Source organism: Odocoileus virginianus, chromosome 6 (genome assembly GCF_023699985.2).
Source record: "Odocoileus virginianus isolate 20LAN1187 ecotype Illinois chromosome 6, Ovbor_1.2, whole genome shotgun sequence".
Classification (NCBI taxonomy): Eukaryota; Metazoa; Chordata; class Mammalia; order Artiodactyla; family Cervidae; genus Odocoileus; species Odocoileus virginianus.
This window is the reverse complement of record NC_069679.1, coordinates 69,573,272-69,588,810: the sequence shown is the minus strand read 5'-3', so window position 1 is coordinate 69,588,810 and position 15,539 is coordinate 69,573,272. Positions and strand designations below refer to the sequence as shown.

Genomic DNA, 15,539 nt, shown 5'->3' with positions numbered 1-15,539 from the left:
GCAGTCTTGACTGCTCTTCATGCCTCTGCATGGGTTGCATGTGCAAATTCAGGGGGCTTCCCTGCATTATGTAAGGTGGATTTTCAGCCTGTGATGTGTGAAGTTCATTATCAATGTTCACTATTAGTTGTCCTAGTCCCTCGGTGTTCCTTGAAGGAGGCTCTCAGCAGGTTGTTTTCTGTATCTGTGGTTTCCCTGGTTTTCTGCAAAACAAGCTTGATATCCTCCAGGTATCATCTTATTCCTATCTCGTTTCTACCTTATGGGCCTTGAGTGTGGAAGGTAATGGTATGGTTTCAGTGTCAGATACTGGGCTCAGCCTGAGTCCAGCCACCTTCCCTTGAGCTCCCCTACCTCGCCTTCACTCTGCTGGACTCGTCCAGGGCCTTGGGCCTCTGTAGTTGCCAGATGCCCAGGGCCAGCAGAGTGCGTCTCACTGTTCTTCAAGTATAGTTCTCTGGACCTCTTCCATGCTGTGATGGGGGGTAGGATGAGAATGGCCCAGACTCCCTCAAGAAGACATTGTTTCCCTTTGGTTGTGCTGTGCGGGGAGGGCAGTGGTGATAGTCGAAGGGCATCCTCCCATGGTGACTCCTTGCCTGTGGTGTGTAGGAAGAGGTGGGGGCATTTTGTTAATTATTTTAAGTTTTTTAAATGACAGAAGGAAAACATGTTCACTGCAGAAAAAAAAAATAAAATATGGTTAAACAAAAGAGAAAAAGAAAGAAAAGAAGAAAATCACCCACAGCACACTTCTAAAGATAATCTATGATGACATTTTGGTGTGTTTATTCCTGTTCCCATGATCACCCACCCATCCCTTAAAATGGGATCATTTCTGTTTTGTAAGCTAACTTTTTGAATATAATGCAGCATGAACATATTGCCTTTTTTTTTTTTTTTTGTATTTATCCTTTTTTACATGAGTGCTCATGCTTTTTTTAAAAAATGGTTTTGTGCATTTTTTATGATTCCTGCTCTCTGGTTTTTTCTAATATTTATTTTTAATTAACTTGTTTATTTGGTTGTGCCAGGCCTTAGTTGTCACACACGAGATCTTTGGTTTGGGGCATGTGGGATTTATGTGGAATCTTTAGTTGCAGCATGTGGGATCTAGTTCCCCAGCCAGGGATTGAACCCGAGTTCCCTGCATTGGGAGCACAGAGTCTTAGCCACTGGACCACCAGGGAAGTCCCCATATTGCCATGTTAATAAGTATTTATTATGTCAATAAATATATTAACGTGTATATTTGTAAATAAATTAGTAAATATGTTGTCATTTTGAATGAGGGCCTGGTTAACAATAAGAAGAGCGATTGTATGCTACCTCACAGTTTGCAAAGTGCATTCATGTATGCTAGTTCAGTTGTCTTTACCAAGATTATTAAATGGTCAGTGTGGTTCCTGCAATGTGGGGTTCCAGCTGATGACCAAGTGCAGGAGCCCATTCAAGGGACACTGTCTCCTTTTAGAGAGTGGACCCCTGAGCTGACAGTCTTAAAGTCCATGCAGGTTAATAAGAAAAACAGCCCTGGCCCAGCACAGGTGCAGAATTGCTTCACCTTTGGTTCAGAAGGGTTGCTGTTCACTCTAAGCCTTTCCTTCACTTTGAAAAAACACCCCTCCCCCACATCCAGCGTTACCAAACAGTGGAAAGGATTACTGCACCTCTGAAGGTGGTTAATGATTGACATGGGGTGCATTCCCAAGGGTTTGGGGTTGGGCTCTGAGGACTCTTGGGAAATTACTGGCAGCCCTGTGGGAGCTGGCAGTTCTCTCAGGGGAAGGGATGCTGAAGCAGAGTTATAGCTGAGCTGGTACCGGGAGGCCACTTGTAAATGGTCTTGAACAGACTTCTTGACCTTCTCTAAACCCTGGGAGGGCAAGAAAATAGGCTAAACCCAAGGTAAATCATGTCTACCTCTCCCCGGGGGCTCAGAGCCACTTATTGGGTGTTTCTCCAGTCCCCTTTTTGGACTCTACTCCTGCCAAAGGAACACCAAACCTTCATTTATATCACCCACCTTCTGTTATAAAAATACAGAGGAACATTGGCAGAGGAACACGTTGACTGGTTAAGTCATCCCCAGAAGGGCTTCTTTCCTGAATGCTAGTGCCCCTCCAGGCACTTTCTCACTTCAGGCCCTTTCCATGGAGAAGCACGCAGCGTTTTCCAGCAATAGGTGGCAGTTTCAGGTCGCAGGGTAGTTCTTATTGCTGTGAGGTGTTGGGATTGCCGGCACTGTTACACTGTTGAGGAAACAGGTTTGGAGAGGTGAGCTTGCTTTCTCAAGGTCACACGGCTGTAAGTGGTAAAGCAGGCATTTGACTCAAGCCTAAGTCTTTCTTGAGCAGCACTTCTCCCACTTTCCCTTGTTGTAGAGCCCTTCAGATGGAGTGGAATGCCCATGAACAAAGGACAAGCCGGGGGAGAGCAGAGCTGCGTTGTGGAAGCTGGAGGGGACGGTCCCTGGCTCCTCCCCCTTCCAGGTGGCCTGAGACATCACCCTGGAGTAGAACTCAGTGTAAAAACCATAGCAGGCAGGACTTGAGGACACAGACAGGATACGTTTGGATCTTTGGATATGTTTGGATCTTTGAAAACACCCTGTTTTTCCAGGTCATTAGGGTTGGGACATCGATTGTCTTTGCCTGGATGGAAGAAAGGGGTGTGGGGGACGTTGAGTTTTTATTCCTCAGAGCAGAAGTAGGCAGTAGTGCCAGGAACACACAGCCGCACACGGGAATGACTCTAGCATGGAGTGCTGAGAACTCGTAGAGGTCCCTTGATGGGTGTTGCCCAGCATGGCCGCTATCTGGATAAGTCACCTGAGAGGTTTGACAGGAAGTGCCCTGGTGCAGTTCCTGATGATATTTGGGGCTTACTCTGCGGCACCTGGTGCAGCCTGCAGGACAGTCTGGTGCCCTTACTCCTACATCCACTCATCGCTCATTCACTGTGTGAGGGTGTAGGCGTACCAGAGCCTGGGCAAGGCCCTGAGAATGCAAAGGTTACAAACCGGTTGTCCCTGCCCTTTAGGAGACCACAGGCTGGTAAACAAACAACTGAAGGGCTGAGTAACACGTCAGGGTGTCAGGGAAGGCTTCCTGAAGCGTCCAATCGCTCCCATCAGTCTCAGACTAAAATCCAGCTTCTTGTCAGGACAAGACAAGACCTGTGACTACCAGTCTACTAGGCTATTTTTTCCCCCCTGTCAAAACACATGAAGAAAATGTATAGTATCTGGAGGGCTCACTGGCAGAAAGCCATTTTCCAAGGAGACTGGCCAGTCCACTCTGAGGGTCCCTCTGTAGAGACCCCTGGGATGCCCTGGCACAGAGGTGGACACATTGCTTTCCCTTGGAGCCATGCCAGCCACTTGGAGTCCTTTGAGGGCAAGTCCACACCTTTTTTTATGCTGATCCCTGGCCTCTCTCCCTCCCTTAGCAGTTTTGCTCAGGGTTTAGCTGCCTCCTGCCTCTGTCCTGGTCTGATGTAGGTGACCTTCCTTTATGCCTTCACAGTATCTCTGTTGTCACTTCTCTCTCTGTATTCTAAGTAGTGTTTTTTTTCTGTTTCTCTCTCTGATTTCTTTGTGGATAAGATCTGTGTATTTTCATCCTATATCCCAGTGCTTGGCATTGAGTTTGATGCATAGTAGATGTTTAAAATGAATGAATAAATGGTGGTGCATTTGAATCAGATCTTGAAAGATAATTAGCAGAGTTTACCAAGCAGAGAAATGGTAGAAGGGCATTCTAGGGAGAAAGAATTGAGAATTGATCCAGGACCACTATGATTTACTCTATATACACCCTTAATAGATGTGGCTAACCCTATCTAAAACTTAACTTAGCTCATCTGAAAAAATGATAATATTTATCTTGCATGTTTGCTGTAGGGATTCAAGATGACCTTTGTAAATGTCTTAGCATGTTGTACATACAAGTTACTATGGTCAAATAGTTACTGGGTTTATTATTCTTTTTAAAATTAATATGTCTTCTTGCTGGTTATGAACTACCAATGAGTATTACCAAAAAATTGAGGTTTGTGTTGAAAATATAAGGAAAGCCCCTCTTCCAACTGCTCATGGCCTTGTGGTTTCTGTTCCTGACTTATTTCTGGAAGGATTAAACACTACATGAGTTTGCCTGGTTGTGATTGTGAATTCATAAGGATAATTATTCCAGTAAGTTCTGTATTCCCAGTTTTCTAACTCCAAGGACAAATGAAAAGAAATTCTTCATGTGGACTTTAAAGGTAGGGAGGGAACTTGAAGCTTGCCCTGCTCCACCATTGCAGTCCACCCTTGTGAAACTTGCCCCTTTGAATTAGACAGAGTTCCTGTTATGGATGCACTCATGCTGGTCATGGGTGAGAATCTATTCAGCCTAATGGGCACTGAAAGAAATCTTTCACTGGAGCAAAATCTGTGTTTTGGGTGGTCATCTCTCTGCTTTTCTAAAGCTAAACGAACAATATATCTGTTGCCATATAATCCAGCAGTCCCACTTCTGGGCATATATACCCAGACAAAACTGTAATTTGAAAAGATACATGCACCCCTATGTTCAAAGCAGCACTGCTTACAATAGCCATGGAAGCAACCCACATGCCCATCAAGAGATGATTGGTTTCAGAAGATGTGTGTGGTATATATATTCAATGGACTATTAGCTGGCCATTAAAAAGGATGAAATAGTGCCATTTGCAGCAACATGGATGGACCTAGAGATTATTATACTAAGTGAAGTAAGTCAGAAAGACAAATACTACATGTGTCACTTATATGTGGAATCTAAAATATGACACAAATGAACATATCTATGAAGTAAAAACAGACTCACAGATGTAGAAAACAGATTTGTAGTTGCCAAAGGGGAGGGGAGTTTTGGATTCGCATTGCGAACCATTATATATAGGCTGGGTAAGCAGTAAGGGCCTGCCGCACAGCATGGGCTTCCAAGTGACTCAGCATTATAGAATCTGCCTGCCAGTGCGAGAGACGTGGATTCCATCCCTGGGTTGGAAGGATCCCCTGGAGAGGAAATGGCAACCCACTCCAGTATTCTTGCCTGGAAAATCCCATGGACAGAGGAGCCTGGTGGGCTGCAGTCCGTGAGGTCAAGTTGGACATGACTTAGCAAGTGAGCACACACACACACTGTATAGCACAGGAAACTATATTCAATATCCTGTGATATTCCATAATGGAAACGAATATGAAAAAGGATAGATGTGTGGAGTGTGTGTGTGTGTGTGTATTATTATATATATGTATATAATATATATATATTATTAAAAAGCAAATACTTTGCCAACAAAGGGCTGTCTAGTCAAGGCTATGGTTTTTCCAGTAGTCATGTATGGATGTGAGAGTTGGACTATAAAGAAAGCTGAGCACCGAAGAATTGATGCTTTTGAACTGTGGTGTTGGAGAAGACTCTTGAGAGTCCCTTGGACTGCAAGGAGATCCAACCAGTCCATCCTAAAGGAGATCAGTCCTGGGTGTTCATTGGAAGGACTGATGTTGAAGCTGAAACTCCAATACTTTGGCCACCTGATGCAAAGAGCTGACTCATTTGAAAAGACCCTGATGCTGGGAAAGATTGAGGGCAGGTGGAGAAGGGGATGACAGAGGATGAGACGGTTGGATGGTATCACTGACTCAATGGATGTGAGTTTGAGTAAACTCCAGGAGTTGGTGATGGACAGGGAAGCCTAGCATGCTGCAGTCCATGGGGTCACAAAGAGTTGAACATTACTGAGCGACTGAATGAACTGAATGAACTGAATCACTTTGCTATACAGTAGGAATTAAAAACAACATTGTAAATCAACTATACTTAAATAAAATTTAAAAGAAAATAATATATCTGTGACTAAAGCTGAAGTTTTCTTTTTTTTTTTTTGTAGTTTTCTTAAAGCAGAAAAAAATATATTCTTGGGAGCCTTCCTCTTCGTCCAGTTTATTACATTCACAATAGCAACCACAGAATAGCTGTGGCCCTTGAGCAGTGATTTAAACAATAGGCCATTCATTTCATGATAGCCTTGTTCAACTGCTCATGTTATTCGCACTTCACAGATGAGGAATTTAAAGAAGAAGACTTTGAAACCAAGTGTGCTTGACTCCAGAGTTTTTGCTTATAGCCAGTAGGGCTTATGGCCTCCCTTTTATATTATGGCAGTATGTCTGTTCTGTTAGTCTCCCTACATGTTGGAGAAGATGTGGGATGCTCATCAAAGCCTCATGAGGTATTTCAGTGAAGTTACAGCTGTGGTTCATTTGTGTGACTTCTGTCTTCTTCCTCTCCCCAGCTATGGGGTGCTGCTCTGGGAGCTCCTGACTGGTGAGGTGCCCTTCCGGGGAATCGATGGCTTAGCAGTCGCTTATGGAGTGGCCATGAACAAGCTGGCCCTTCCCATTCCTTCTACATGCCCGGAACCTTTTGCCAAACTCATGGAAGGTGAGTGACCCCTGGCTGGAACAAAACTGGAGACTGTTTTACCTTTCTGTCAGCAGTGGAGAGACTGTGGCCAGTTCCGCATGACCAGTAAGTGAAAGAGGAGGTGAAGTAGGAGTCACTTAGAGAGGAATCCTAAAGATGGTTACAAGAGTTAGCTCAAGATGATATCAGCACCCTGCTGCACTGGTGTCACCCACGTCCCTTCTGTCCATCCAGTGACTATACAACTTAACTTAGAAACTAAAGGCTGCTATCCAGCGCTTCAGTATATTAGTTAATGCAAAATAAGAAAGAATAGTAGCTTTTATTTCAAGACCTCTGAGTGTCGTATGTGTAGAAACGAAGATCTAAGAAGAGAGGAATTCTAAAGTCATCTAGTTAGGCCCTGTGATCTTTATCAGTGAGAAACCCTAAGCTGAGAGAGGTTAAATGGATAGGTGGCCACTCCATTAGTTAGGGACTGAGCTGCGAGTAGATAGAATTCACTTTTTCTGGGCCCCCTTGTACTTTTCATCTCTTCAGCACTTCGAGGAGGGGAAGGGTATAGCTCATTGACTGGTGGGAAATCGAGGCCCAAGGTGTACCTACCCATTGTCTTGCCCGGAATCATGTATTATACTAACTTGGTAAACTGTGGCAGTTGTACTTCATGCAAGAAAACTCTTTGGACTTGCCTCTCTTCTGCTAAATGAGTAGAACAGAGAGGGTGCAGAGTTGCTGTGTGGGGTTTCCAGCTTCACTCTGATGACTGTGATGCTGGGCAGCTTCTTTACCTCCTGAGCCCTGTTGGGGGTTCCCTCAATGCCGGTTTCTCTATTTCTGGAAGAAGAAATGAGAGGTGGTTTGCTGTCAGATGAGGTCACGTGACATCCCAAGTCTCCTGTCTGCCTCTGTCCGTTCATGCTTCCTGACTCATGTGCTCCATGCAGATTGCTGGAATCCCGACCCCCATTCACGCCCATGTTTCACGAATATCCTGGACCAGCTAACTACCATAGAGGAGTCTGGTTTCTTTGAAATGCCCAAGGACTCCTTCCACTGCCTGCAGGATGACTGGAAACACGAGATTCAGGAGATGTTTGACCAACTCAGGGCCAAAGAAAAGGTAAGAAAGAGAAGCAGAAGGTATGCATTGACTCAGTGGACCTTCTCCACTGGGGCCTCTGAGCAAGACTGTGATGCGGCCACCTTCCTGCTTGGTTTGTGATATCAAAGCAGCTTTTTCCTTCCTGGCTTCATGTGGAGTGTTCTCCAGGCCTCAGGTGTGACCTGAAATGATAAGAGTTTTTCTCTCTTTTGGGGATGTGGTAGGAATAAGTGGAGGAGGGCATGGCAGCCCACTCCAGTATTCTTGCCTGGAGAATCCCATGGACAGAGGAGCCTGGTAGGCTACAGTCCATAGGGTCACAAAGAGTTGGACACAACTGAAGCGACTGACTGAGCATGCACATGCAGGAATAAGTAAGGGAAGTCATGAGCCCAAAGCTCTCCTTGCGGAGTATCTACTTCACTGTCGAAACTGGAGGAGGAGCACCACTGGGCAAGTACCAACAGGATGTCTCACTCTGGACATATTACAAGAAGGTTCTAGAAAGGTGTCTTGTTTCTGTAATGGACTCGTCAAATGGGGTTAACAGGATATAGGGATACTTGAACACTGAGAACAGTTATCAGAACATCCTGCCAGTGTCTTTGGGGATCGGGATCAGGATCAGAAACAGCACATGGGCTAAAAATACCATGAGTCTCAAGGTATTTGGCATGTTTCATGTTTTTATGGAAGGGGCTCAAAGGCTGAACCAACTGAGGAGTTCAGAGACTCATAGCCCATTAGAGATCTACCTTTTTGTTTTGGTGACCGTTCTCTGAATGGCCCCTTTTTATGCCGTAGTGTCTAGCTCACAGTCAGGGTCCACACAGAGGAAGCTAATCCAAATCAAAGCAGTTATGTTGCTTGTTCCTCAGGACCTGCAGCTCGGGGCATGAGGGATGTCCATGGATAGACTTGGTTAATTTCTTCTTTCCATTCTCACCCCCCACTGTGGAAATTCGGAAAGCAATATAATAGTAGTGTCTAAAATTGTCTTCATGGCTTCCCAGTTCTTTCACTTGCAAGGTCTGAAGAGACCTTTTCATCCGTTTTATCCAGGAGTCTTATGGCCCCTGCTGCAGCATGTAGGGCAGGTGTTATTAATTTTTGCATCTCAGAGCTGAAGATCAGTATCTATCTAAAGTCACACAACTAGTAAGTGAGGAGGCAGAATCTTGAACCAGGGCCTTCTGGTTCCAAAACCATCTTCTTTCCAATATCATTATTGTTCCCTAAACAAATAACTTAAAAATCATTTCCGGAGCTGATCTGAAGATGTAAATGTTTTGATGCAACGTAGCAATCCTAAGCCCGGTTTTGTTGTTTAGTCGTGTCTGACTCTGTGTTTACTCGTGTCTGACTCTGTGGCCCCAGGGACTGTAGCCCACCAGGCTCCTCTAATTCTGTCTGTGGAATTTCCCAGGCAAGAATACTGGAGTGGGTTGCCATTTTCTTCTCCAGGGTGTCTTTGCAGATCCGGGATCAAACCCATGTCTCCTGCATTGGCAGGTGGATTCTTCACCACTGAGCCACCAGGGTACTGTTTGGCAAGTCAAGGAGCATTCTGCAGGGGGATGCAATGAGCTTGTGACAATTCTTCAGCTGGGAGAGGGGGTGGATCCGCACTAACCATTGAGCAGAATGATTAAGAGAGACTGTTCCAATTACTAATTATATTCCAACTAGAAGAACCCCAGAGTTCCTGACCTTTTTTGAATCACTAACTCCGGGGTTGTTGTTTTTTTTTAATTTATTTTTTATTGAAGTATAGTTGAAGTATGGGCTATCCTGGTGGCTCAGTGGTAAAGAATCCACCTGCCAATACAGGAGACTCAGGTTCGATCCCTGGGTTGGGCAGATCCCCTGGAGCAGGGACTGGCAACCCACTCGAGTTTTCTTGCCTGGAGAATTTCATGGACAGAGGAGCCTGGCAGGCTAGAGTCCATGGGGTCACAAAAGAATCAGATAACAACTTAGTGACTGAACTACAAAAACAAATTGAATTACAGTGTCGTGTTTGTTTCTGCTGTAAAGCAAAGTGATGCAAGTATACATGTGTGTGTATGTATATGTATGTTTATATTCTTTTTTATATTTTTTCCACTATGGTTTATCACAGTATATTGAATATAGTTCTCTGATTATTTCTTTTGATTGATGACATTATAAGGGTACCAACTGGTAAGAAAAATGAAAGTTGGATTTTGTCAGGAAGTAGATACTAGGAAAAGTCAAACCAGTTCTCATAATAGCTAACACGTGTAGAGCATGTGCTCTATGCCATGCTCTAAGTAATTTATATGAATTCTTACATCATCTTGCATAAAAAGCTAGTTATTGTTTTAGGTAATACAACCCTGTGATGTTGGTTCTGTTACCTCCATATTATATGTGATGCCCATTTTAACTTGCCCAAGGCTACAGATTCAACCACTGTGTTTCAGAGTCCTTGCCTTGAACATGGATGCCTCTCCATTATAAGGCCTGGAGTTCAGCAAGTGAGGGTAAAGATAGATGATGAGCTTTCTCTCTGGAGAGATTCCTCTTAAATCATTATATGTGAAAGATGTGATTTACATACTATGGAGTTGATGCCCAAATAGGTGTTTCACAGAAGGGGATTTACCGTGTTGGAAGGGTTCCAGGCATATGGTGCCATAGGCCAGTACTCCATGAATGCCCTGGTTTCCCACATAATTCACTCTTCAGGTTAGCTCAACCTGCTGCTTCCTTGTATGTGAGGATGGTTTGGTTTCTGGGCTGGGGTTCGAATTCCCTTAAAGGAAGGAGTTTAGACCCAAGCCTTTCCTTAGACAAAAGCATGTAGGAGAGAGGACTTAGGAAGGCTGAGAGTAGCTTGAACTAATTTTAGCTTTCCAATTTAGCAGCAAAAGAACCAACCAGGAATAATTTTTCTGAATCTTCTACATGTTTTTGTTCTGTTGGTGAAAACAAAGCAGGTGAACAAGAAAGCCAAGGATTTGGAGGGCACACAGCAATCAATCTATTCATCAGAGAAGAAGTTCAGAAGTTCAAGCTCATTTCTCAGGCACTTGTGATGAATCCTTATTACCATAAAGAAGGGTTGTGTTTATAACATTGTCTTCTCCTCTCCTCATTTCTTTCGTTCATTCATTGAATCAACAGTTAATCAGCAACTACTGAGAATATACCCTGTACCATCCAACCTTCAAAGTGCTCATCTTCTTTTCATTTCTATTCTATCACTTCAGTGGCCATTAGTAGGTATTCTTGTGACAGAAGGCAAGTTGAATGAAACACTCCTTTCATCAGAATATTTTATTCCCATTTTTCCTCTGTTCTGTCTTCTGCTCTCTGCCTGCTGCTCTGCTTCCCCAGTATGTGTTCACATACTTTTTTTCTAGCCCTGGGTTCCATTTCTATATTTTTTTCTAGAGCAGAATAACTTCTTAGAGTGGAGCATTTCATTGAGAATTTTAAGTTCCAATCACAGAAGTGTTGGTCTGGCTGCTTTATTGGAAAAAAAAAAAAAAAACTCCCCCCTTTTTAGACCTGGTTCTCTCAGGTTGTTGACATGAAAGCTTCTGAAGTTTTAACCCTCTGCTCCCACCCCATTTCAATCCTGAAAGTAAAAGTGTTAGTCACTCAGTCATGTCTGACTCTTTGCATCCCCGTGGACTGTAACCCACCAGACTCCTCTGTCTGTGAAATTCTCCAGGCAAGAATACTGGAGTGAGTTGCCATCCCTTCTCCAAGAGATCTTCCCAACCCAGGAATTGAACCCGCATCTCTTGTGTCTCCTGCATTGGCAGGTGGGGTTCCATACCAGCTGAGCCATAGCTTTTTTTCACTTCATCATGGGCCTACAGTAACCAGTGTTAATAGTTTAGAATCCAGATTTTTAAAGTTGTTTACAGATGCTTTATTCTCTTTCCTGGGTTCTCTCCTATTTCCTGATGCTGTAAGCTCCCACCTCTTCCTAGGAACTCCATGCTGAGTTCGTTTATAAATTCACACAGGACAAAGGGAAGGCAAGGAAGAGGTTCTGCCCACCCATTGTGGTATTGTTTCTAGAGCAAGTGCCTGGCAAAGACTTCAGGAAATGTTCTTGCTTCTCTTTGCTGGGCTGTCTCTGTCCCTCTAGAGCAAATGTTTGCCCTTTAAGATAAGATGAAAGTTTCAACCACATGCCTCAGTGGATTCACTCACTAGGTGAACCAAGATTTAGATGACATGCCTCAAGAACCTTTTTAACAGCCACCCTGGGAATGTATTTGTTTTTATTTGCATGTTAGATGATGCCTGGAATGTGACTCATTTACAGCAGGCTCATTTTTAAGTTAGATTACCTTAAGTTGGCTCTGGTTTTTAAAAAATTTCCTTTATGTAACAGAAAAAAAAATCAAAATAGAACCGAGACTATGAAAGTTAAGTACATGATTGTTTTTTCCTGGTCACAGATAATTTTAATCAATCAGTCAAGGTGTTGTTATTCAGTCCATAAGTTGTGTCTAACTCATTGTGACCCCATGGATGCAGCACGCCGGGCTTCCCTCTCCTTCACTATCTCCTGAAGCTTGCTCAGACTCATGTCCATTGAGTCAGTGATGCCATCCAACCATCTCATCCTCTATCACCCCCTTCTCCTCCTGCCTTCAGTCTTTCCCAGCATCAGGGTCTTTTCCAATGAGTTGGCTCTTCGCATCAGGTGGCCAAAGTATTGGAGCTTCAGCTTCAGCATCAGTCCTTCCAATGACTATTCAGGGTTGATCTCCTTTAGGATTGACTGGTTTGATCTCCTTGTGGTCCAAGGGACTCTCAAGGGTCTTCTCCAGCACTAGGAACTCTCAGCCCCCTTCTGCAGGGCTTGGCCTGTGGCTACCCTAGCTGTGTACTCAGGATGTCTCTTCTGAGCCTGCCTTCCCTGACCATTTGGGGTGGTCAGGTGTTAGTTTGCCAACTAGCTATCCAGCACCCCCATCTCCTCCAGAGAGTGAAGTGTGGGGCATTAGAAGAGAGCTGTCCAGGTTTCCGTGAACACTGCTCCCCCAGGGGTGAGCCCCCCCTGCCCCAGGGGGGTGCCCCCTTCTCTCTAATGGTTCTACCTGCCTGGCAGGAGCTGCGTACCTGGGAGGAGGAGCTGACACGGGCCGCGCTCCAGCAGAAGAACCAGGAGGAGCTGCTGCGGCGCCGGGAGCAGGAGCTGGCCGAGCGGGAGATCGACATTCTGGAACGAGAGCTCAACATCATCATCCACCAGTTGTGCCAGGAGAAGCCCCGGGTTAAGAAGCGCAAGGGCAAGTTCAGGAAGAGCCGGCTGAAGCTCAAGGACGGAAATCGCATCAGCCTTCCTTCTGGTTGGTGCCCAGGGACCTGGGGGAGGGCTTCCCAGGTGGCGCTAGTGGTAAAGAACCCGCCTGCCAATGCAGGAGACGTAAGACCAGCGGGTTCAATCCCTGGGTCAGGAAGATCCCTTGGAGGAGGACATGGCAACCCATTCCAGTATTCTCGCCTGGAGAATCCTCATAGACAGAGGAGCCTGGCCGGCTACAGGCCATGGGGTCACAGAGAGTCGGACACGACTGAAGCAACTGAGCATGCACGAGCTGGGGGAAGTGCGAGTGGGCCGTGGGGCTCATGTGGCAGGGGGTCTGTGGGAATCAGGGACTGGGCTCAGAAATGTGAGACCCTGGGTTCCTTATGGAGCTGGTTGGAGACCCCAGGTTCTATTCCAGGGAAAGCCTGGCCTGCTGAGAAGTTCCAACTTTCCAAGGGGGATTTTGGAGTGTGACTGCACATAGAACTGGAAGGCAAGGCCATGACTGTGGCCAGCCCGACAGGCAGGCATGGTTCGGTCTGCTAGAAAGCATGGCCGTGCATACAGGCAATTCTTACTATAGGAAAACTTGGAGAATGAAGATGTCATTGGGGTAAAAGTATCCCAGGGTGAGTGTGTGTATGTGCCTATGAGATAAGAAGACTCCTGGCTCTGCAGAATAACTCAGGGTTTCCATAGTAAGTAGTTCTCTGTGTGCAGTTGAGATTAGGATGAATGTTTAAGAATTTGATTTACACATAACCTTTCAGAAAAACATTATTTGAGCAAAGGTACATTTGCAGTAGGTACCACCTTGGGAAAATGCAAAGAAATAAGAAACTATGAATTAGAGTCTCTGGAGTTTACGTACCCATGGAGGGAGGTAAGTATTCAAGTGTGTGTTTATGTAGATAAAAAAGTTCATTGTATTCTGAGCCTGTCAGTTCCCAGGAAGCAGGCCTATTAGAAGTGTAAGGAATCAAGGGAAAAGAGTAAAATGGGAGCAGTAGTAGATGAGTTTAAGCACTGGGATGGTGGCTTAGGTATAGACGAGAATCCATTTAGTGAAATTCAGTGAGTGTTGCTACACATTTTTTTTTCAGGCAACACAGAGTCTTTAAGCATCTCTGGAGCAACACGTGCCAGCATCTTGATGTATGCTAAGGAAGCAGACAGAAAAGCCATGGAGCCCACCTCCAGGGAGATCACCGTCTAGAGGGGAAACCTAGGTGCCAACAGGCAGAGCTTTATGATAAGCCCTTCGATAGATGGGGAGAATGAAGCCCAGAAACTCAGAGAATGTACATTTTACATTCCTCATGCTCTGATATAAACTTTTGGAATAAACTGGAATTTGGACCATTAACTGCATCTCCCTCACTTTCTCAGGTTCCATGTTACCCTGCACTTAATGAGAAGCATCAGTCTCCCTGCTTTGGTCCTTGAGTAAAGGAGATGTGTACTAATAGATTATATGAGACACAGTAGTTTATGTATTTTATGTTAGATTTCCTAGAATAATCAACTGGGCTTCCCCAATGACTCAGTGGGTAAAGAAGCCACATTCCACTCAGGAGACACAGGAGATGCGGGTTCTATCCCTGGGTCGGGAAGGTCCCCTGAAAAGGAAGTGGCAACCCATTCTTACCTGAAAAATCCCATGGACAGAGGAACTTGGTAGGCTACAGTCCAAAGGGTAGCAAAGAGTCAAACACAACCAAGTGACTAAACACACATACACAGAATAATTGACAAGGTCTCATGATATTTAAAAAATTTATTCCAAGTAGGTACTTGCTACGTCTATGTACATTATATAGACAGCTTTATGAAAACAGTCTAATGAAGTTCACTTGGGTAATGAAGCTTCCGTCTCTATATACATCCAACCGCCACATCCCAATGGGAAAAAGAAATGATTCTAAAAGAGAACATTTCCCAGTTGAAAAGGAGCTCCGCAGGACATAGTGCCCATCCCTCAAGGCTGCCAGCAAGTGTCAGTTCTCTCATAGGAATTTTTTTTAATTGAAGTAGGGTTGATGTAAAATATTACACAAGTTTCAGGTGCACACATAATGACTCACCATTTTTAAAGGTTATATTCCATTTATAGTTGCTATAAAATATTGGCTGTATTTCCTGTTTTGACCACATATCCCTGTTGTCTAGTTGCTAGTGTCCAGCTCCTTTGTGACCCCGTGGACTGTAGCCCACCAGGCTCCTCTGTCCATGGGATTGCCCAGGCAAGAATACTGGAGTGGGTGGCCACTTCCTTCTCCAGGGGATCTTCGCAACCCAGAGATCGAACCTTGAGCTTCCTGCATTGGCAGGCAGATTCTCTACCACTGAGCCACCAGGGAAGCCCATATATCCCCGTAGTTCATAAGAATTTGATGATGGGAAAATTCTAACACACACACATCTGTTTGTCTTCCCCCAAGCAGATTTCCAGCACAAGTTCACGGTACAGGCCTCGCCCACCATGGATAAAAGGAAGAGTCTGATCAACAGCCGGTCCAGTCCTCCTGCAAGCCCCACCATCATCCCTCGCCTTCGTGCCATCCAGTGTAAGCCTGTTTCCCAAGTTAGCTGGGGCCAGAACACACCAGGGCACCTGTCCAGCCACAGACTGATCAGGCTGGCTCCGTCATAACTCTGCCACCTCTCCTGGACA

The 15,539-nt window shown here is 45.0% G+C and overlaps 1 protein-coding gene across 2 annotated transcripts in view; it reads left to right on the top strand.

The window, feature by feature from the left end:
* MAP3K9 (mitogen-activated protein kinase kinase kinase 9) overlaps positions 1–15,539 on the top strand; it is an 83,193-nt gene that overhangs the window by 50,458 nt on the left and 17,196 nt on the right. For both annotated transcript variants that reach the window (XM_070469565.1, XM_070469564.1), the window contains exons 4-7: positions 6,328–6,476; positions 7,406–7,581; positions 12,665–12,905; positions 15,310–15,432. In XM_070469565.1, the coding sequence (XP_070325666.1) occupies positions 6,328–6,476; positions 7,406–7,581; positions 12,665–12,905; positions 15,310–15,432 (689 nt within the window). The remainder of the gene's footprint in view (positions 1–6,327; positions 6,477–7,405; positions 7,582–12,664; positions 12,906–15,309; positions 15,433–15,539) is intronic.